Genomic DNA, 24,962 nt, shown 5'->3' on the forward strand with positions numbered 1-24,962 from the left:
GAAAATTAAATCTAGAAATATCTCATTTAGATAAGTATTCAAACCCCTGAGTCAATACATGTTAGAATCACCTTTGTCAGTGATTACAGCTGTGAACCTTCCTGGGTCTAACAGCACACCTGGACTGTACGAAACTTGCATATTATTTAAATTCTTCAAGCTCTGACAAGTTGTATCGTTGTGTGTCGAACTGCTTTGCTTTATCTTGGCCAGGTCGCAATTGTAAATGAGAACTTGTTCTCAACTTGCCTAACTGGTTAAATAAAGGTGAAATAAAAAAAATTAAAAAGTTGGTTCCTGACCATTAGACAGCCATTTAAGTCTTGCCTTATTTTCGAGTCGATTTAAGCCAAAACTAAGTAACTGCAGTGTATATTGTTTTTTAGGTTATTAAAATATGAAGACTTACTCGTGTTTTGTTTGCCCCAAACAAACCATGTATCCAAGACCTTCAAATGTTTTAATCCTTCTTGGTGTAATATAATTTGTGGATTCAAATCAAGTATTTAGTGTGTAAGGACATGTTCCATAATATTGAGATGGCGCAGCAGTCGGACGTCTTGTCGTGTCGTGTCCCTTGTATATATCGTTTCTTTACATATTTTTCTTCGCATATCTTTTAAAACATTTTGTAAACCTCAACTTCGAAATACTCTCCTGCAACCCGCCTCACCCAATGTAGCGCGGATCTGTTTTTTTTCTAAAGTACTTATATTTACTTCGGATCCGGAACCCCTCAACTGAAGCTAGCCAGCTAACTACCAGCAAACCATTGCTAGCGGTCATCAGCTAACTGGTCATCAGCCAACCTTTAGCTCGGAAAGCTCTCGCCAGTTCGAACAACGCGACTCTAACCAGAGCATAACGGACCTATTGTTTATTTTTATTTTTTATCCCCGGATTCCCAACGCAAACGGAACATTTTCAGCTGGATCTTCACAACTAGCTAACCGCAACCCCGGATGATTACTCCTGGCTAGCGTTTCCATCCACTTAGCTTGAAGCTAGCCCGGCCAGAGCTCCTGTGCTACCACCGAAGCATACTCCTGGGCTACAATATCCGGGCCCACGACCAGTCTATCGATGTCACCGCATGAAGAGGCATAAACAGACTCACCCCATCGCGACGTCCCCCAAAGACTAACTTTCTAGCCCTTGCTATCTGCTTGCTTGCTAATTCGGCCTGCTAACTGCTAGCTTGTTTAGCCCCGGTCCGCTAACTGCTACCTTGCTCAGCCCCGGCCTACTAACTGTTAGCTTGTTAGCACAGGCCTGCTAACTGTCTGAATCGCCGCGCCCCCAATCTCTTTTCGATTTTTAATTTGATTATACCTTCCGGTAACCTGCCTCACCCAATGTGATACGGAATCGCTATTATTTTTTATTTTTAGAACACATTCAAGAACCTCCAGAAGCTAACCAGCTAACTAGCTACAAGCTATTTAGTCATTGTTAGCCACTGCTAGCGGCTTTACCTTCTGCACAGCCAGCCAGTTTTTTTTTACCTGGATAATACTCGCCAGTCCCATCCACCGCTGCCCCCTGGACACTGATCACTTGGCTACATAGCTGATGCATGCTGGACTGTCCATTAATCACGGTACTCCATTCTGCTTGTTTATGTTTTCTCTGTCGGCCCCAGCCGCACTCAGGCTCTGTGTGTAGTTAACCCGACCCTCCCTGCCTAGTCAACGCCATTTTACCTGCTGTTGTTGTGCTAGCTGATTAGCTGTTGTTGTCTCACCTACTGTTTAGCTAGCTCTCCCAATTCAACACCTGTGATTACTGTATGCCTCGCTGTATGTCTCTCTCAAATGTCAATATGCCTTGTATACTGTTGTTCATGTTAGTTATCATTGTTTTAGTTTACAATGGAGCCCCTAGTTCCACTCTTCATACCCCTGATACCTCCTTGTTCCCACCTCCCACACATGCGGTGACCTCACCCATTACAACCAGCATGTCCAGAGAAACAACCTCTCTCATCATCACCCAGTGCCTGGGCTTACCTCCGCTGTACCCGCACCCCACCATACCCCTGTCTGCGCATTATTCCCTGAATATATTCTACCATGCCCAGAAATCTGCTCCTTTTACTCTCTGTCCCCAACGCTCGGCGACCAGTTTTGATAGCCTTTAGCCGCACCCTCATACTACTCCTTCTCTGTTCCGCGGGTGATGTGGAGGTAAACCCAGGCCCTGCATGTCCCCAGGCACCCTCATTTGTTGACTTCTGTGGTCGAAAAAGCCTTGGTTTCATGCATGTCAACATCAGAAGCCTCCTCCCTAAGTTTGTTTTACTCACTGCTTTAGCACACTCTGCTAACCCTGATGTCCTTGCCGTGTCTGAATCCTGGCTCAGGAAGGCCACCAAAAATTCTGAGATTTCCATACCCAACTATAACATTTTCCGTCAAGATAGAACCGCCAAAGGGGGAGGAGTTGCAGTCTACTGCAGAGATAGCCTGCAAAGTAATGTCATACTTTCCAGGTCCATAGCCAAACAGTTCGAACTACTAATTTTAAAAATTACTCTCTCCAGAAATAAGTCTCTCACTGTTGCCGCCTGCTACCGACCCCCCTCAGCTCCCAGCTGTGCCCTGGACACCATTTGTGAATTGATCGCCCCCCATCTAGCTTCAGAGTTTGTTCTGTTAGGTGACCTAAACTGGGATATGCTTAACACCCCGGCAGTCCTACAATCTAAGCTAGATACCCTCAATCTCACACAAATCATCAAGGAACCCACCAGGTACAACCCTAAATCTGTAAACAAGGGCACCCTCATGTCATCCTGACCAACTGGCCCTCCAAATACACCTCCGCTGTCTTCAACCAGGATCTCAGCGATCACTGCCTCATTGCCTGTATCCGCTACGGAGCCGCAGTCAAACGACCACCCCTCATCACTGTCAAACGCTCCCTAAAACACTTCTGTGAGCAGGCCTTTCTAATCGACCTGGCCCGGGTATCCTGGAAGGACATTGACCTCATCCCGTCAGTTGAGGATGCCTGGTCATTCTTTAAAAGTAACTTCTTCACCATTTTAGATAAGCATGCTCCGTTCAAAAAATGCAGAACTAAGAACAGATATAGCCCTTGGTTCACTCCAGACCTGACTGCCCTCGACCAGCACAAAAACATCCTGTGGCGGACTGCAATAGCATCGAATAGTCCCCGCGATATGCAACTGTTCAGGGAATTCAGGAACCAATACACGCAGTCAGTCAGGAAAGCTAAGGCCAGCTTCTTCAGGCAGAAGTTTGCATCCTGTAGCTCCAACTCCAAAAAGTTCTGGGACACTGTGAAGTCCATGGAGAACAAGAGCACCTCCTCACTGCTCTGAGGCTAAGTAACACGGTCACCACCGATAAACCCATGATTATCGAAAACTTCAACAAGCATTTCTCAACGGCTGGCCATGCCTTCCGCCTGGCTACTCCAACCTCGGCCAACAGCTCCGTCCCCCCCCGCAGCTACTCGCCCAAGCCTCTCCAGGTTCTCATTTACCCAAATCCAGATAGCAGATGTTCTGAAAGAGCTGCAAAACCTGGACCCGTACAAATCAGCTGGGCTTGACAATCTGGACCCTCTATTTCTGAAACTATCCGCCGCCATTGTCGCACCCCTATTACCAGCCTGTTCAACCTCTCATATCGTCTGAGATCCCCAAGGATTGGAAAGCTGCCGCAGTCATCCCTCTCTTCAAAGGGGGAGACACCCTGGACCCACACTGTTACAGACCTATATCCATCCTGCCCTGCCTATCTAAGGTCTTCGAAAGCCAAGTCAACAAACAGGTCACTGACCATCTCGAATCCCACCGTACCTTCTCCGCTGTGCAATCTGGTTTCCGAGCCGGTCACGGGTGCACCTCAGCCACGCTCAAGGTACTAAACGATATCATAACCGCCATCGATAAAAGACAGTACTGTGCAGCCGTCCTCATCGACTTTGCCAAGGCTTTCGACTCTGTCAATCACCATTTTCTTATCGGCAGACTCAGTAGCCTCGGTTTTTCGGATGACTGCCTTGCCTGGTTCACCAATTACTTTGCAGACAGAGTTCAGTGTGTCAAATCGGAGGGCATGCTGTCCGGTCCTCTGGCAGTCTCTATGGGGGTGCCACAGGGTTCAATTCTCGGGCCGACTCTTTTCTCTGTATATATCAATGATGTTGCTCTTGCTGTGATCCACCTCTACGCAGACACCATTCTATATACTTCCGTCCCGTCCTTGGACACTGTGCTAACCTCCAAACGAGCTTCAATGCCATACAACACTCCTTCCGTGGCCTCCAACTGCTCTTAAACGCTAGTAAAACCAAATGCATGCTTTTCAACCGTTCGCTGCCTGCACCCGCACGCCTGACCAGCATCACCAGCCTGGATGGTTCCGACCTTGAATATGTGGACATCTATAAGTACCTAGGTGTCTGGCTAGACTGTAAACTCTCCTTCCAGACTCATATCAAACATCTCCAATCGAAAATCAAATCAAGAGTCGGCTTTCTATTCCGCAACAAAGCCTCCTTCACTCACGCCGCCAAACTTGCCCTAGTAAAACTGACTATCCTACCGATCCTCGACTTCGGCGATGTCATCTACAAAATTGCTTCCAACACTCTACTCAGCAAACTGGATGCAGTTTATCACAGTGCCATCCGTTTTGTCACTAAAGCACCTTATACCACCCACCACTGCGACCTGTATGCTCCAGTCGGCTGGCCCTCGCTACATATTCGTCGCCAGACCCACTGGCTCCAGGTCATCTACAAGTCCATGCTAGGTAAAGCTCCGCCTTATCTCAGTTCACTGGTCACGATGGCAACACCCACCCGTAACACGCGCTCCTGCAGGTGTATCTCACTGATCATCCCTAAAGCCAACACCTCATTTGGCCGCCTTTCGTTCCAGTTGTCTGCTGCCTGACTGGAACGAATTGCAAAAATCGCTGAAGTTGGAGACTTTTATCTCCCTCACCAACTTCAAACATCTGCTATCTGAGCAGCTAACCGATCGCTGCCGCTGTATATCACACCAATATCTCTACCTGTACATGACCATCTGATCATTTATCACTCCAGTGTTAATCTGCAAAATTGTAATTATTCGCCTACCTCCTCATGCCTTTTGCACACAATGTATATAGACTCTCCTTTTTTCTACTGTATTATTGACTTGTTAATTATTTACTCCATGTGTAACTCTGTGTTGTCTGTTCACACTGAACTGCTTTATCTTGGCCAGGTCGCAGTTGCAAATGAGAACTTGTTCTCAACTAGCCTACCTGGTTAAATAAAGGTGAAATAAAATAAACTAAAAATAAACATGTTCCATAATATTGAACAAAAGACCAAGTCTTGTCTTTATGCTGCTTAGTTTAATTCAGACCAACCACCACAGTTTTTAGTCAAAATCAGACCAACCACCTCAGTTCAGAAAATCAACATTGTTTTGAAGAAACACTTTAGTACACAAAATGCAAAGATTTATGTCAGTGTTATTTGAAGAATAGTTTATTTTTGGGGTTAATGTTTAATTTCTCCATGCTTCCTCCTGACAGTGCATTGTTGCAGCACAAGAGGGGCCTCATTATGGTTTTATCACACACAAATTATGCCTGATGAAATACACAATTAATGGGATTTAGACATTTTGAATTTACATAGATTTTACACTCAATTGAGACTTCAGAGGAGAGAAGACAGGAAAGAAATACAAATCCGCCCAATGAAGATGAAGATATCCAAGTGGTCTCTCTGGTCTTTGTTCCTCAGAGAAGATCTCCTGCAAGACAAAAATGGTCAGCCCCAGTGTTCTACTTCCCAGTCGTGTGTGTGTGTGTGTGTATTACCGTATGCATGCGTGCCTCACATTTAGCCACAGGTGTAAGCCACATCCAGGTACTTGTAGGTTCCTACACAGGGATCTCCATACAGAGAGTTGGACGCCGGGACGTCACACTGGCTCTTCCCATTACACCTGTGTCAACGACAGGTACAGGTTCACACTACAGTCATGTTTCTACAGTCCAGGTTAACACTAGTCATGTTTCTACAGTACAGGTTAACACTACAGTCCAGGTTAATACTACAGTCATGGTTCTACAGTCCAGGTTCACACTACAGTCATGTTTCTACAGTCCAGGTTAACACTACAGTCATGTTTCTACAGTCCAGGTTAACACTACAGTCATGTTTCTACAGTCCAGGTTAACACTACAGTCATGTTTCTACAGTCCAGGTTAACACTACAGTACAGGGTAACACTACAGTCATGGTTCTACAGTCCAGGTTAACACTACAGTCATGTTTCTAAAGTCCAGGTTAACACTACAGTCATGTTTCTACAGTCCAGGTTAACACTAGTCATGTTTCTACAGTCCAGGTTAACACTAGTCATGTTTCTACAGTCCAGGTTAACACTACAGTCATGGTTCTACAGTCCAGGTTCACACTACAGTCATGTTTCTAGAGTACAGGTTAACACTACAGTCATGTTTCTACAGTCCAGGTTAACACTAGTCATGTTTCTACAGTACAGGTTAACACTACAGTACAGGGTAACACTACAGTCATGGTTCTACAGTCCAGGTTAACACTACAGTCCAGGTTAACACTACAGTCATGGTTCTACAGTCCAGGTTAACACTACAGTCATGTTTCTATAGTCCAGGTTAACACTACAGTCATGTTTCTACAGTCCAGGTTAACACTACAGTCATGTTTCTACAGTCCAGGTTAACACTACAGTACAGGGTAACACTACAGTCATGGTTCTACAGTCCAGGTTAACACTACAGTCATGTTTCTAAAGGCCAGGTTAACACTACAGTCATGTTTCTACAGTCCAGGTTAACACTAGTCATGTTTCTACAGTCCAGGTTAACACTAGTCATGTTTCTACAGTCCAGGTTAACACTACAGTCATGTTTCTACAGTCCAGGTTAACACTAGTCATGTTTCTACAGTCCAGGTTAACACTACAGTCATGTTTCTACAGTCCAGGTTAACACTACAGTCATGTTTCTACAGTCCAGGTTAACACTACAGTCATGTTTCTACAGTCCAGGTTAACACTAGTCATGTTTCTACAGTACAGGTTAACACTACAGTCCAGGTTAACACTACAGTCATGGTTCTACAGTCCAGGTTCACACTACAGTCATGTTTCTAGAGTACAGGTTAACACTACAGTCATGTTTCTACAGTCCAGGTTAACACTAGTCATGTTTCTACAGTACAGGTTAACACTACAGTCCAGGTTAACACTACAGTCATGGTTCTACAGTCCAGGTTAACACTACAGTCCAGGTTAACACTACAGTCATGGTTCTACAGTCCAGGTTAACACTACAGTCATGTTTCTACAGTCCAGGTTAACACTACAGTCATGTTTCTACAGTACAGGTTAACACTACAGTCATGTTTCTACAGTACAGGTTAACACTACAGTCATGTTTCTACAGTCCAAGTTAACACTACAGTCATGTGTCTACAGTCCAGGTTAACACTACAGTCATGTTTCTACAGTCCAGGTTAACACCACAGTCATGTTTCTACAGTCCAGGTTAACACTACAGTACAGGGTAACACTACAGTCATGGTTCTACAGTCCAGGTTAACACTACAGTCCAGGTTCAGGTTAACACTACAGTCATGGTTCTACAGTCCAGGTTAACACTACAGTCATGTTTCTACAGTCCAGGTTAACACCACAGTCATGTTTCTACAGTCCAGGTTAACACTACAGTACAGGGTAACACTACAGTCATGGTTCTACAGTCCAGGTTAACACTACAGTCATGTTTCTAAAGTCCAGGTTAACACTACAGTCATGTTTCTACAGTCCAGGTTAACACTAGTCATGTTTCTACAGTCCAGGTTAACACTAGTCATGTTTCTACAGTCCAGGTTAACACTACATTCATGTTTCTACAGTCCAGGTTAACACTACAGTCATGTTTCTACAGTCCAGGTTAACACTACAGTCATGTTTCTACAGTCCAAGTTAACACTACAGTCATGTTTCTACAGTCCAGGTTAACACTACAGTCATGTTTCTACAGTACAGGTTAACACTAGTCATGTTTCTACAGTCCAGGTTAACACTAGTCATGTTTCTACAGTCCAGGTTAACACTACAGTCCAGGTTAACACTACAGTCATGGTTCTACAGTCCAGGTTCACACTAAAGTCATGTTTCTAGAGTACAGGTTAACACTACAGTCATGTTTCTACAGTCCAGGTTAACACTAGTCATGTTTCTACAGTACAGGTTAACACTACAGTCCAGGTTAACACTACAGTCATGGTTCTACAGTCCAGGTTAAGACTACAGTCCAGGTTAACACTACAGTCATGGTTCTACAGTCCAGGTTAACACTACAGTCATGTTTCTATAGTCCAGGTTAACACTACAGTCATGTTTCTACAGTCCAGGTTAACACTACAGTCATGTTTCTACAGTCCAGGTTAACACTACAGTCATGTTTCTACAGTCCAGGTTAACACTACAGTACAGGGTAACACTACAGTCATGGTTCTACAGTCCAGGTTAACACTACAGTCATGTTTCTAAAGTCCAGGTTAACACTACAGTCATGTTTCTACAGTACAGGTTAACACTAGTCATGCTTCTACAGTCCAGGTTAACACTAGTCATGTTTCTACAGTCCAGGTTAACACTACAGTCATGTTTCTACAGTACAGGTTAACACTAGTCATGTTTATACAGTCCAGGTTAACACTACAGTCATGTTTCTACAGTCCAGGTTAACACTACAGTCATGGTTCTACAGTCCAGGTTAACACTACAGTCATGTTTCTATAGTCCAGGTTAACACTACAGTCATGTTTCTACAGTCCAGGTTAACACTACAGTCATGTTTCTACAGTCCAGGTTAACACTACAGTACAGGGTAACACTACAGTCATGGTTCTACAGTCCAGGTTAACACTACAGTCATGTTTCTAAAGTCCAGGTTAACACTACAGTCATGTTTCTACAGTCCAGGTTAACACTAGTCATGTTTCTACAGTCCAGGTTAACACTAGTCATGTTTCTACAGTCCAGGTTAACACTACAGTCATGTTTCTACAGTCCAGGTTAACACTAGTCATGTTTCTACAGTCCAGGTTAACACTACAGTCATGTTTCTACAGTCCAGGTTAACACTACAGTCATGTTTCTACAGTCCAGGTTAACACTACAGTCATGTTTCTACAGTCCAGGTTAACACTAGTCATGTTTCTACAGTCCAGGTTAACACTACAGTCCAGGTTAACACTACAGTCATGGTTCTACAGTCCAGGTTCACACAACAGTCATGTTTCTAGAGTACAGGTTAACACTACAGTCATGTTTCTACAGTCCAGGTTAACACTAGTCATGTTTCTACAGTACAGGTTAACACTACAGTCCAGGTTAACACTACAGTCATGGTTCTACAGTCCAGGTTAACACTACAGTCCAGGTTAACACTACAGTCATGGTTCTACAGTCCAGGTTAACACTACAGTCATGTTTCTACAGTCCAGGTTAACACTACAGTCATGTTTCTACAGTACAGGTTAACACTACAGTCATGTTTCTACAGTACAGGTTAACACTACAGTCATGTTTCTACAGTCCAAGTTAACACTACAGTCATGTGTCTACAGTCCAGGTTAACACTACAGTCATGTTTCTACAGTACAGGTTAACACTAGTCATGTTTCTACAGTCCAGGTTAACACTAGTCATGTTTCTACAGTACAGGTTAACACTACAGTCCAGGTTAACACTACAGTCATGGTTCTAAAGTCCAGGTTCACACTACAGCCATGTTTCTAGAGTACAGGTTAAGACTACAGTCATGTTTCTACAGTCCAGGTTAATTAACACTAGTCATGTTTCTACAGTATAGGTTAACACTACAGTCCAGGTTAACACTACAGTCATGGTTCTACAGTCCAGGTTAACACTACAGTCCAGGTTAACACTACAGTCATGGTTCTACAGTCCAGGTTAACACTACAGTCATGTTTCTACAGTCCAGGTTAACACTACAGTCATGTTTCTACAGTACAGGTTAACACTACAGTCCAGGTTAACACTACAGTCATGGTTCTACAGTCCAGGTTCACACTACAGTCATGTTTCTAGAGTACAGGTTAACACTACAGTCATGTTTCTACAGTCCAGGTTAATTAACACTAGTCATGTTTCTACAGTATAGGTTAACACTACAGTCCAGGTTAACACTACAGTCATGGTTCTACAGTCCAGGTTAACACTACAGTCCAGGTTCAGGTTAACACTACAGTCATGGTTCTACAGTCCAGGTTAACACTACAGTCATGTTTCTACAGTCCAGGTTAACACCACAGTCATGTTTCTACAGTCCAGGTTAACACTACAGTACAGGGTAACACTACAGTCATGGTTCTACAGTCCAGGTTAACACTACAGTCATGTTTCTAAAGTCCAGGTTAACACTACAGTCATGTTTCTACAGTCCAGGTTAACACTAGTCATGTTTCTACAGTCCAGGTTAACACTAGTCATGTTTCTACAGTCCAGGTTAACACTACATTCATGTTTCTACAGTCCAGGTTAACACTACAGTCATGTTTCTACAGTCCAGGTTAACACTACAGTCATGTTTCTACAGTCCAAGTTAACACTACAGTCATGTTTCTACAGTCCAGGTTAACACTACAGTCATGTTTCTACAGTACAGGTTAACACTAGTCATGTTTCTACAGTCCAGGTTAACACTAGTCATGTTTCTACAGTCCAGGTTAACACTACAGTCCAGGTTAACACTACAGTCATGGTTCTACAGTCCAGGTTCACACTAAAGTCATGTTTCTAGAGTACAGGTTAACACTACAGTCATGTTTCTACAGTCCAGGTTAACACTAGTCATGTTTCTACAGTACAGGTTAACACTACAGTCCAGGTTAACACTACAGTCATGGTTCTACAGTCCAGGTTAACACTAGTCATGTTTCTACAGTACAGGTTAACACTACAGTCCAGGTTAACACTACAGTCATGGTTCTACAGTCCAGGTTAAGACTACAGTCCAGGTTAACACTACAGTCATGGTTCTACAGTCCAGGTTAACACTACAGTCATGTTTCTACAGTCCAGGTTAACACTACAGTCATGTTTCTACAGTCCAGGTTAACACTACAGTACAGGGTAACACTACAGTCATGGTTCTACAGTCCAGGTTAACACTACAGTCATGTTTCTAAAGTCCAGGTTAACACTACAGTCATGTTTCTACAGTACAGGTTAACACTAGTCATGTTTCTACAGTCCAGGTTAACACTAGTCATGTTTCTACAGTCCAGGTTAACACTACAGTCATGTTTCTACAGTCCAGGTTAACACTAGTCATGTTTCTACAGTCCAGGTTAACACTACAGTCATGTTTCTACAGTCCAGGTTAACACTACAGTCATGTTTCTACAGTCCAGGTTAACACTACAGTCATGTTTCTACAGTCCAGGTTAACACTACAGTCATGTTTCTACAGTCCAGGTTAACACTACAGTCATGTTTCTACAGTCCAAGTTAACACTACAGTCATGTTTCTACAGTCCAGGTTAACACTACAGTCATGTTTCTACAGTCCAGGTTAACACTAGTCATGTTTCTACAGTACAGGTTAACACTACAGTCCCGGTTAACACTACAGTCATGGTTCTACAGTCCAGGTTCACACTAAAGTCATGTTTCTAGAGTACAGGTTAACACTACAGTCATGTTTCTACAGTCCAGGTTAACACTAGTCATGTTTCTACAGTACAGGTTAACACTACAGTCCAGGTTAACACTACAGTCATGGTTCTACAGTCCAGGTTAAGACTACAGTCCAGGTTAACACTACAGTCATGGTTCTACAGTCCAGGTTAACACTACAGTCATGTTTCTAAAGTCCATGTTAACACTACAGTCATGTTTCTACAGTCCAGGTTAACACTAGTCATGTTTCTACAGTCCAGGTTAACACTAGTCATGTTTCTACAGTCCAGGTTAACACTACAGTCATGTTTCTACAGTCCAGGTTAACACCACAGTCATGTTTCTACAGTCCAGGTTAACACTACAGTACAGGGTAACACTACAGTCATGGTTCTACAGTCCAGGTTAACACTACAGTCATGTTTCTAAAGTCCATGTTAACACTACAGTCATGTTTCTACAGTCCAGGTTAACACTAGTCATGTTTCTACAGTCCAGGTTAACACTAGTCATGTTTCTACAGTCCAGGTTAACACTACAGTCATGTTTCTACAGTCCAGGTTAACACTACAGTCATGTTTCTACAGTCCAGGTTAACACTACAGTCATGTTTCTACAGTCCAAGTTAACACTACAGTCATGTTTCTACAGTCCAGGTTAACACTACAGTCATGTTTCTACAGTACAGGTTAACACTAGTCATGTTTCTACAGTCCAGGTTAACACTAGTCATGTTTCTACAGTCCAGGTTAACACTACAGTCCAGGTTAACACTACAGTCATGGTTCTACAGTCCAGGTTCACACTAAAGTCATGTTTCTAGAGTACAGGTTAACACTACAGTCATGTTTCTACAGTCCAGGTTAACACTAGTCATGTTTCTACAGTACAGGTTAACACTACAGTCCAGGTTAACACTACAGTCATGGTTCTACAGTCCAGGTTAAGACTACAGTCCAGGTTAACACTACAGTCATGGTTCTACAGTCCAGGTTAACACTACAGTCATGTTTCTACAGTCCAGGTTAACACTACAGTCATGTTTCTACAGTCCAGGTTAACACTACAGTACAGGGTAACACTACAGTCATGGTTCTACAGTCCAGGTTAACACTACAGTCATGTTTCTAAAGTCCAGGTTAACACTACAGTCATGTTTCTACAGTACAGGTTAACACTAGTCATGTTTCTACAGTACAGGTTAACACTAGTCATGTTTCTACAGTCCAGGTTAACACTACAGTCATGTTTCTACAGTCCAGGTTAACACTAGTCATGTTTCTACAGTCCAGGTTAACACTACAGTCATGTTTCTACAGTCCAGGTTAACACTACAGTCATGTTTCTACAGTCCAGGTTAACACTACAGTCATGTTTCTACAGTCCAGGTTAACACTACAGTCATGTTTCTACAGTCCAGGTTAACACTACAGTCATGTTTCTACAGTCCAAGTTAACACTACAGTCATGTTTCTACAGTCCAGGTTAACACTACAGTCATGTTTCTACAGTCCAGGTTAACACTAGTCATGTTTCTACAGTACAGGTTAACACTACAGTCCAGGTTAACACTACAGTCATGGTTCTACAGTCCAGGTTCACACTACAGTCATGTTTCTAGAGTACATGTTAACACTACAGTCATGTTTCTACAGTCCAGGTTAACACTACAGTCCAGGTTAACACTACAGTCATGTTTCTACAGTCCAGGTTAACACTACAGTCATGTTTCTACAGTACAGGTTAAAACTACAGTCATGTTTCTACAGTACAGGTTAACACTAGTCATGTTTCTACAGTACAGGTTAACACTACAGTCCAGGTTAACACTATAGTCATGGTTCTACAGTCCAGGTTAACACTACAGTCATGTTTCTACAGTCCAGGTTAACACTACAGTCATGTTTCTACAGACCAAGTTAACACTACAGTCATGTTTCTACAGTACAGGTTAACACTACAGTCCAGGTTAACACTACAGTCATGGTTCTACAGTCCAGGTTCACACTACAGTCATGTTTCTAGAGTACAGGTTAACACTACAGTCATGTTTCTACAGTCCAGGTTAATTAACACTAGTCATGTTTCTACAGTATAGGTTAACACTACAGTCCAGGTTAACACTACAGTCATGGTTCTACAGTCCAGGTTAACACTACAGTCCAGGTTAACACTACAGTCATGGTTCTACAGTCCAGGTTAACACTACAGTCATGTTTCTACAGTACAGGTTAACACTACAGTCATGTTTCTACAGTCCAGGTTAACACCACAGTCATGTTTCTACAGTCCAGGTTAACACTACAGTACAGGGTAACACTACAGTCATGGTTCTACAGTCCAGGTTAACACTACAGTCATGTTTCTAAAGTCCATGTTAACACTACAGTCATGTTTCTACAGTCCAGGTTAACACTAGTCATGTTTCTACAGTCCAGGTTAACACTAGTCATGTTTCTACAGTCCAGGTTAACACTACAGTCATGTTTCTACAGTCCAGGTTAACACTACAGTCATGTTTCTACAGTCCAGGTTAACACTACAGTCATGTTTCTACAGTCCAAGTTAACACTACAGTCATGTTTCTACAGTCCAGGTTAACACTACAGTCATGTTTCTACAGTACAGGTTAACACTAGTCATGTTTCTACAGTCCAGGTTAACACTAGTCATGTTTCTACAGTCCAGGTTAACACTACAGTCCAGGTTAACACTACAGTCATGGTTCTACAGTCCAGGTTCACACTAAAGTCATGTTTCTAGAGTACAGGTTAACACTACAGTCATGTTTCTACAGTCCAGGTTAACACTAGTCATGTTTCTACAGTACAGGTTAACACTACAGTCCAGGTTAACACTACAGTCATGGTTCTACAGTCCAGGTTAAGACTACAGTCCAGGTTAACACTACAGTCATGGTTCTACAGTCCAGGTTAACACTACAGTCATGTTTCTACAGTCCAGGTTAACACTACAGTCATGTTTCTACAGTCCAGGTTAACACTACAGTACAGGGTAACACTACAGTCATGGTTCTACAGTCCAGGTTAACACTACAGTCATGTTTCTAAAGTCCAGGTTAACACTACAGTCATGTTTCTACAGTACAGGTTAACACTAGTCATGTTTCTACAGTCCAGGTTAACACTAGTCATGTTTCTACAGTCCAGGTTAACACTACAGTCATGTTTCTACAGTCCAGGTTAACACTAGTCATGTTTCTACAGTCCAGGTTAACACTACAGTCATGTTTCTACAGTCCAGGTTAACACTACAGTCATGTTTCTACAGTCCAGGTTAACACTACAGTCATGTTTCTACAGTCCAGGTTAACACTACAGTCATGTTTCTACAGTCCAGGTTAACACTACAGTCATGTTTCTACAGTCCAAGTTAACACTACAGTCATGTTTCTACAGTCCAGGTTAACACTACAGTCATGTTTCTACAGTCCAGGTTAACACTAGTCATGTTTCTACAGTACAGGTTAACACTAGTCATGTTTCTACAGTACAGGTTAACACTACAGTCCAGGTTAACACTACAGTCATGGTTCTACAGTCCAGGTTCACACTAAAGTCATGTTTCTAGAGTACAGGTTAACACTACAGTCATGTTTCTACAGTCCAGGTTAACACTAGTCATGTTTCTACAGTACAGGTTAACACTACAGTCCAGGTTAACACTACAGTCATGGTTCTACAGTCCAGGTTAAGACTACAGTCCAGGTTAACACTACAGTCATGGTTCTACAGTCCAGGTTAACACTACAGTCATGTTTCTACAGTCCAGGTTAACACTACAGTCATGTTTCTACAGTCCAGGTTAACACTACAGTCATTTTCTACAGTCCAGGTTAACACTACAGTCATGGTTCTACAGTCCAGGTTAACACTACAGTCCAGGTTAACACTACAGTCATGGTTCTACAGTCCTGGTTAACACTACAGTCATGTTTCTACAGTCCAGGTTAACACTACAGTCATGTTTCTACAGTACAGGTTAACACTACAGTCCAGGTTAACACTACAGTCATGGTTCTACAGTCCAGGTTCACACTACAGTCATGTTTCTAGAGTACAGGTTAACACTACAGTCATGTTTCTACAGTCCAGGTTAATTAACACTAGTCATGTTTCTACAGTATAGGTTAACACTACAGTCCAGGTTAACACTACAGTCATGGTTCTACAGTCCAGGTTAACACTACAGTCCAGGTTAACACTACAGTCATGGTTCTACAGTCCAGGTTAACACTACAGTCATGTTTCTACAGTACAGGTTAACACTACAGTCATGTTTCTACAGTCCAGGTTAACACCACAGTCATGTTTCTACAGTCCAGGTTAACACTACAGTACAGGGTAACACTACAGTCATGGTTCTACAGTCCAGGTTAACACTACAGTCATGTTTCTAAAGTCCATGTTAACACTACAGTCATGTTTCTACAGTCCAGGTTAACACTAGTCATGTTTCTACAGTCCAGGTTAACACTAGTCATGTTTCTACAGTCCAGGTTAACACTACAGTCATGTTTCTACAGTCCAGGTTAACACTACAGTCATGTTTCTACAGTCCAGGTTAACACTACAGTCATGTTTCTACAGTCCAAGTTAACACTACAGTCATGTTTCTACAGTCCAGGTTAACACTACAGTCATGTTTCTACAGTACAGGTTAACACTAGTCATGTTTCTACAGTCCAGGTTAACACTAGTCATGTTTCTACAGTCCAGGTTAACACTACAGTCCAGGTTAACACTACAGTCATGGTTCTACAGTCCAGGTTCACACTAAAGTCATGTTTCTAGAGTACAGGTTAACACTACAGTCATGTTTCTACAGTCCAGGTTAACACTAGTCATGTTTCTACAGTACAGGTTAACACTACAGTCCAGGTTAACACTACAGTCATGGTTCTACAGTCCAGGTTAAGACTACAGTCCAGGTTAACACTACAGTCATGGTTCTACAGTCCAGGTTAACACTACAGTCATGTTTCTACAGTCCAGGTTAACACTACAGTCATGTTTCTACAGTCCAGGTTAACACTACAGTACAGGGTAACACTACAGTCATGGTTCTACAGTCCAGGTTAACACTACAGTCATGTTTCTAAAGTCCAGGTTAACACTACAGTCATGTTTCTACAGTACAGGTTAACACTAGTCATGTTTCTACAGTCCAGGTTAACACTAGTCATGTTTCTACAGTCCAGGTTAACACTACAGTCATGTTTCTACAGTCCAGGTTAACACTAGTCATGTTTCTACAGTCCAGGTTAACACTACAGTCATGTTTCTACAGTCCAGGTTAACACTACAGTCATGTTTCTACAGTCCAGGTTAACACTACAGTCATGTTTCTACAGTCCAGGTTAACACTACAGTCATGTTTCTACAGTCCAGGTTAACACTACAGTCATGTTTCTACAGTCCAAGTTAACACTACAGTCATGTTTCTACAGTCCAGGTTAACACTACAGTCATGTTTCTACAGTCCAGGTTAACACTAGTCATGTTTCTACAGTACAGGTTAACACTACAGTCCAGGTTCACACTACAGTCATGTTTCTAGAGTACATGTTAACACTACAGTCATGTTTCTACAGTCCAGGTTAACACTACAGTCCAGGTTAACACTACAGTCATGTTTCTACAGTCCAGGTTAACACTACAGTCATGTTTCTACAGTACAGGTTAAAACTACAGTCATGTTTCTACAGTACAGGTTAACACTAGTCATGTTTCTACAGTACAGGTTAACACTACAGTCCAGGTTAACACTATAGTCATGGTTCTACAGTCCAGGTTAACACTACAGTCATGTTTCTACAGTCCAGGTTAACACTACAGTCATGTTTCTACAGTCCAAGTTAACACTACAGTCATGTTTCTACAGTCCAGGTTAACACTACAGTCATGTTTCTACAGTCCAGGTTAACACTAGTCATGTTTCTACAGTACAGGTTAACACTACAGTCCAGGTTAACACTACAGTCATGGTTCTACAGTCCAGGTTCACACTACAGTCATGTTTCTAGAGTACAGGTTAACACTACATTCATGTTTCTACAGTCCAGGTTAACACTACAGTCCAGGTTAACACTACAGTCATGGTTCTACAGTCCAGGTTAACACTACAGTCCAGGTTAACACTACAGTCATGGTTCTACAGTCCAGGTTAACACTACAGTCATGTTTCTACAGTCCAGGTTAACACTACAGTCATGTTTCTACAGTACAGGTTAAAACTACAGTCATGTTTCTACAGTACAGGTTAACACTAGTCATGTTTCTACAGTACAGGTTAACACTACAGTCCAGGTTAACACTATAGTCATGGTTCTACAGTCCAGGTTCACACTACAGTTATGTTTCTAGAGTACAGGTTAACACTACAGTCATGTTTCTACAGTACAGGTTAACACTACAGTCATGCGTTTCTAATAGTACACACTGCAGGTACAATACCTCTCTGCCACCTTACTGGTGGTTATGGATTGGCTCAGGCAGTTGGTGTTGGCTAGTTGGTTAGCGGGCCGATTAAAGGAACACACTAGCTGGTCACGGCGGCCATAGTTGGCACTGTGGATCTGGATCGTTCCTTCATCTGAGAGAGATGAGGAGGAGAGGTAAGACTGGATGTCTTTGGTGTGTTCTAGTGATGGTAATATAAACTGTATATAATACTGCTCTGCTATGCTATTATATAATTTATATATCATCATATGAGAGGAGAATATATTGTATAGCAGAGTGTTGACAAGCTTACCACATTCTAGAACATTAGAGCCTTACCACCTTCTAGTAGAGCATCAGAGCCTTACCACATTCTAATAGAACATCAGAGCCTTACCACATTCTAGTAGTGCATCAAAGCCTTGCCACATTCTAGTAGAACATCAGAGCCTTACCACATTCTAGTAGAACATCAGAGCCTTACCACATTCTAATAGTACATCAGAGCCTTACCACATTCTAGTAGAACATCAGAGCCTTACCACATTCTAGTAGAACATCGGAGACTTACCACATTCTAATAGAACATCAGAGCCTTACCACATTCTAATAGAACATCAGAACCTTACCACATTCTAGTAGAACAGCAGAGCCTTACCACATTCTAATAGAACATCAGAGCCTTACCACATTCTAGTAGAACAGCAGAGCCTTACCACATTCTAGTAGAGCATCAGAGCCTTACCACATTCTCGTAGAGCATCAGAGCCTTACCAAATTCTAGTAGAACAGCAGAGCCTTACCACATTCTAGTTGAACATCAGAGCCTTAACACATTCTATTTGAACATCAGAGCCTTACCACATTCTAGTTGAACATCAGAGCCTTACCACATTCTAGTAGAGCATCAGAGCCTTACCACATTCTATTTGAACATCAGAGCCTTACCACATTCTAGTTGAACATCAGAGCCTTACCACATTCTAGTTGAACATCAGAGCCTTACCACATTCTAGTTGAACATCAGAGCCTTACCACATTCTATTTGAACATCAGAGCCTTACCACATTCTATTTGAACATCAGAGCCTTACCACATTCTAGTTGAACATCAGAGCCTTCACACGTGATGCTGCGTGCTGCCAAGACAAACAAACAGGAATTACACACCACACTGGCCACTGCTGGGCAGACATAAATAAAAGACATACATTTTCATAGCAGACATTAGCCTGGTTTAGTGTTTTGTATTAATATGCATAGAAACAGACTGACTTGCTGGGAGGCAGGTGTAGGTGGTTTCCAGGTATTTGTAGATTCCAACACAGGGGTCAGAAGTACGGAAGACTTCAGTGTTCACTTCACACACCTGTTTCCCATTGCACCTGGGGGATATCAGGAGGTAAGATGAGCTATGGCTGGGATTTAATCAAACGCGGTGTCAACAAGCATGCAGCGCTTGACATTTAAAGCAAACATTTGCAGTGTTTACTGTGAACATCAGGAAATTTGGCTTTAAAAAGGCACATTGATACTGCAATGTGCTTTTCAACAACATGCCTCTGAATCCCAGCCTGTCTTTATCAAATAAACACTGACTGAGTACCTGTGTGAGAGGACCTCCAGGGTGCCTGTCTTTGTCAAATAAACACTGACTGAGTACCTGTGTGAGAGGACCTCCAGGGTGCCTGTCTTTATCAAATAAATACTGACAGTACCTGTGTGAGAGGACCTCCAGGGTGCCTGTCTTCATCAAATAAACACTGACTGAGTACCTGTGTGAGAGGACCTCCAGGGTGCATGTCTTCATCAAATAAACACTGACTGAGTACCTGTGTGAGAGGACCTCCAGGGTGCCCGTCTGTGAACACTGTGTGTCGGTCAGCTGGTTGGCAGGTCGTCCTTCTTTGCAGGTGGTTCCGTCAGTCCTTCCATACAGAGCTCTCTCAATGAAGATCACTCCAGAATCTAGCAGGACAAGAAAAATCAACATGTAAAGAAACAGACAGCACTATGGAGAGACCATCAGGATAGAATGTGTGTGTTCTTACCACAGAACAGGAACTGGACGTTTTCTCCATTGTCACAGGTGACCACTCTCGTCGCTGAGTGAGAAACATAATTACCATAACGTTATAGATGTGGATGTGCGCACACACACAACCACCCACACACACAACCACCCACACAACCACCCACACAACCACCCACCCACACACACAACCACCCACACACACAACCACCCACACACACAACCACCCACACACACAACCACCCACACACACAAACATAGACATCCACCCCACACACAACCACCCACACACACAACCACCCACACAACCACCCACACACACAACCACCCACACACACAAACATAGACATCCACCCCACACACAACCACCCACACACACAACCACCCACACAACCACCCACACACACAACCACCCACACACACAAACATAGACATCCACCCCACACACAACCACCCACACACACAACCACCCACACAACCACCCACACACACAACCACCCACACACACAAACATAGACATCCACCCCACACACAACCACCCACCCACACAACCACCCACACAACCACCCACACACACAACCACCCACACACACAAACATAGACAACCACCCACACACACAAACTGGTCGGGTTTAACTAAGAACTGTGTACCTGCAGCTGGTAGTGTACAGCAAACTGAAGCCAGCACTGAAACACATCACACAGCTAGTTCAGCTTTTCTAACCTTGGTCAGTCTCATCGCAATTCTTTACAGAAGAGTAGTGTACAGCATATACAGTAAGTATATAAATAATGTACAGTATATAGTATGGTACTGCGTATAGACAGACATGGGACATCACCTAGTCCTCAGATAGGGCTACCTAGACCCCCCTTTTATGCTGCTACTCTCTGTTTATAATCTATGCATAGTCACTTTAACTCTACTTACATGTACATATTACCTCAATTACCTCGACTAACCTGTGCCCCCGCACATTGACTCTGTACCGGTACACCCTGTATATAGCCTCCACATTGACTCTGTACCGGTACACCCTGTATATAGCCTCCACATTGACTCTGTACCGGTACACCCTGTATATAGCCTCCACATTGACTATGTACCGGTACCCCCTGTATATAGCCTCCACATTGACTCTGTACTGGTACCCCCTGTATATAGCCTCCACATTGACTCTGTACTGGTACCCCCTGTATATAGCCTCCACATTGACTCTGTACTGGTACCCCCTGTATATAGCCTCCACATTGACTCTGTACTGGTACCCCCTGTATATAGCCTCCACATTGACTCTGTACCGGTACCCCCTGTATATAGCCTCCACATTGACTCTGTACAGGTACCCCCTGTATATAGCCTCCACATTGACTCTGTACTGGTACCCCCTGTATATAGCCTCCACATTGACTCTGTACCGGTACCCCCTGTATATAGCCTCCACATTGACTCTGTACCGGTACACCCTGTATATAGCCTCCACATTGACTCTGTACTGGTACCCCCTGTATATAGTCTCCACATTGACTCTGTACTGGTACACCCTGTATATAGCCTCCACATTGACTCTGTACTGGTACCCCCTGTATATAGTCTCCACATTGACTCTGTACCGGTACCCCCTGTATATAGCCTCCACATTGACTCTGTACCGGTACACCCTGTATATAGCCTCCACATTGACTCTGTACTGGTACCCCCTGTATATAGCCTCCACATTGACTCTGTACCGGTACACCCTGTATATAGCCTCCACATTGACTCTGTACTGGTACCCCTGTATATAGCCCCCACATTGACTCTGTACTGGTACCCCTGTATATAGCCTCCACATTGACTCTGTACTGGTACCCCCTGTATATAGCCTCCACATTGACTCTGTACTGGTACCCCCTGTATATAGCCTCCACATTGACTCTGTACTGGTACCCCCTGTATATAGTCTCCACATTGACTCTGTACTGGTACCCCCTGTATATAGCCTCCACATTGACTCTGTACTGGTACCCCCTGTATATAGTCTCCACATTGACTCTGTACTGGTACCCCCTGTATATAGCCTCCACATTGACTCTGTACTGGTACCCCCTGTATATAGCCTCCACATTGACTCTACTGGTACCCCCTGTATATAGTCTCCACATTGACTCTGTACTGGTACCCCCTGTATATAGCCTCCACATTGACTCTGTACTGGTACCCCCTGTATATAGCCTCCACATTGACTCTACTGGTACCCCCTGTATATAGTCTCCACATTGACTCTGTACTGGTACCCCCTGTATATAGCCTCCACATTGACTCTACTGGTACCCCCTGTATATAGTCTCCACATTGACTCTGTACTGGTACCCCCTGTATATAGTCTCCACATTGACTCTGTACTGGTACCCCCTGTATATAGCCTCCACATTGACTCTACTGGTACACCCTGTATATAGCCTCCACATTGACTCTGTACTGGTACCCCCTGTATATAGTCTCCACATTGACTCTGTACTGGTACCCCCTGTATATAGCCTCCACATTGACTCTGTACTGGTACCCCCTGTATATAGCCTCCACATTGACTCTGTACTGGTACCCCCTGTATATAGCCTCCACATTGACTCTGTACTGGTACCCCCTGTATATAGCCTCCACATTGACTCTGTACTGGTACCCCTGTATATAGCCTCCACATTGACTCTGTACCGGTACCCCTGTATATAGCCTCCACATTAACTCTGTACTGGTACCCCCTGTATATAGCCTCCACATTGACTCTGTACTGGTACCCCCTGTATATAGCCTCCACATTGACTCTGTACTGGTACACCCTGTATATAGCCTCCACATTGACTCTGTACCGGTACCCCCTGTATATAGTCTCCACATTGACTCTGTACCGGTACCCCCTGTATATAGCCTCCACATTGACTCTGTACCGGTACCCCCTGTATATAGCCTCCACATTGACTCTGTACTGGTACCCCCTGTATATAGCCTCCACATTGACTCTGTACTGGTACACCCTGTATATAGTCTCCACATTGACTCTGTACCGGTACCCCCTGTATATAGCCTCCACATTGACTCTGTACTGGTACCCCCTGTATATAGCCTCCACATTAACTCTGTACTGGTACCCCCTGTATATAGCCTCCACATTGACTCTGTACCGGTACCCCCTGTATATAGCCTCCACATTGACTCTGTACTGGTACCCCTGTATATAGTCTCCACATTGACTCTGTACCGTTACTCCCTGTATATAGCCTCCACATTCACTCTGTACTGGTACCCCTGTATATAGCCTCCACATTAACTCTGTACTGGTACCCCCTGTATATAGCCTCCATATTGACTCTGTACTGGTACCCCCTGTATATAGCCTCCACATTAACTCTGTACTGGTACCCCCTGTATATAGCCTCCACATTGACTCTCTACCGGTACCCCCTGTATATAGCCTCCACATTGACTCTGTACTGGTACCCCCTGTATATAGTCTCCACATTGACTCTGTACTGGTACCCCCTGTATATAGCCTCCACATTGACTCTGTACTGGTACCCCCTGTATATAGCCTCCACATTGACTCTGTACTGGTACCCCTGTATATAGCCTCCACATTGACTCTGTACTGGTACCCCTGTATATAGCCTCCACATTGACTCTGTACTGGTACCCCTGTATATAGCCTCCACATTGACTCTGTACCGGTACCCCTGTATATAGCCTCCACATTAACTCTGTACTGGTACCCCCTGTATATAGCCTCCACATTGACTCTGTACTGGTACCCCCTGTATATAGCCTCCACATTGACTCTGTACTGGTACACCCTGTATATAGCCTCCACATTGACTCTGTACCGGTACCCCCTGTATATAGTCTCCACATTGACTCTGTACCGGTACCCCCTGTATATAGCCTCCACATTGACTCTGTACCGGTACCCCCTGTATATAGCCTCCACATTGACTCTGTACTGGTACCCCTGTATATAGCCTCCACATTGACTCTGTACTGGTACACCCTGTATATAGTCTCCACATTGACTCTGTACCGGTACCCCTGTATATAGCCTCCACATTGACTCTGTACTGGTACCCCCTGTATATAGCCTCCACATTAACTCTGTACTGGTACCCCCTCCACATTGACTCTGTACTGGTACCCCCTGTATATAGCCTCCACATTGACTCTGTACCGGTACCCCCTGTATATAGCCTCCACATTGACTCTGTACTGGTACCCCCTGTATATAGTCTCCACATTGACTCTGTACCGGTACCCCCTGTATATAGCCTCCACATTGACTCTGTACTGGTACCCCCTGTATATAGCCTCCACATTAACTCTGTACTGGTACACCCTGTATATAGCCTCCACATTGACTCTGTACCGGTACCCCTGTATATAGCCTCCACATTGACTCTGTACTGGTACCCCCCCCTGTATATAGCCTCCACATTGACTCTGTACTGGTACCCCTGTATATAGCCTCCACATTAACTCTGTACTGGTACCCCTGTATATAGCCTCCATATTGACTCTGTACTGGTACCCCTGTATATAGCCTCCACATTAACTCTGTACTGGTACCCCTGTATATAGCCTCCACATTGACTCTCTACCGGTACCCCCTGTATATAGCCTCCACATTGACTCTGTACTGGTACCCCTGTATATAGTCTCCACATTGACTCTGTACTGGTACCCCCTGTATATAGCCTCCACA

General features: G+C 43.6%; 1 protein-coding gene across 2 annotated transcripts in view; it reads right to left on the bottom strand.

Moving 5' to 3' along the window:
- Positions 1-5,482: 5,482 nt before the first annotated feature.
- The window catches only part of LOC135569869 (L-rhamnose-binding lectin CSL2), a 29,882-nt gene continuing 10,402 nt past the window's right edge, over positions 5,483-24,962 (bottom strand). The window contains exons 2-9 of one of the 2 annotated variants that reach the window (XM_065016075.1): positions 20,887-20,922; positions 20,255-20,308; positions 20,036-20,171; positions 19,479-19,588; positions 19,298-19,342; positions 18,217-18,355; positions 5,876-5,983; positions 5,483-5,788 (exon numbers count right to left, since the gene is read on the bottom strand). In XM_065016075.1, the coding sequence (XP_064872147.1) occupies positions 5,878-5,983; positions 18,217-18,355; positions 19,298-19,342; positions 19,479-19,588; positions 20,036-20,171; positions 20,255-20,308; positions 20,887-20,922 (626 nt within the window). In that variant the 3' untranslated portion in view covers positions 5,483-5,788; positions 5,876-5,877. The remainder of the gene's footprint in view (positions 5,789-5,875; positions 5,984-18,216; positions 18,356-19,297; positions 19,343-19,478; positions 19,589-20,035; positions 20,172-20,254; positions 20,309-20,886; positions 20,923-24,962) is intronic. The other variant, XM_065016076.1, reaches the window with a different exon arrangement.

This window comes from Oncorhynchus nerka, unplaced genomic scaffold (genome assembly GCF_034236695.1).
Source record: "Oncorhynchus nerka isolate Pitt River unplaced genomic scaffold, Oner_Uvic_2.0 unplaced_scaffold_1154, whole genome shotgun sequence".
NCBI classification, from domain to species: domain Eukaryota; kingdom Metazoa; phylum Chordata; class Actinopteri; order Salmoniformes; family Salmonidae; genus Oncorhynchus; species Oncorhynchus nerka.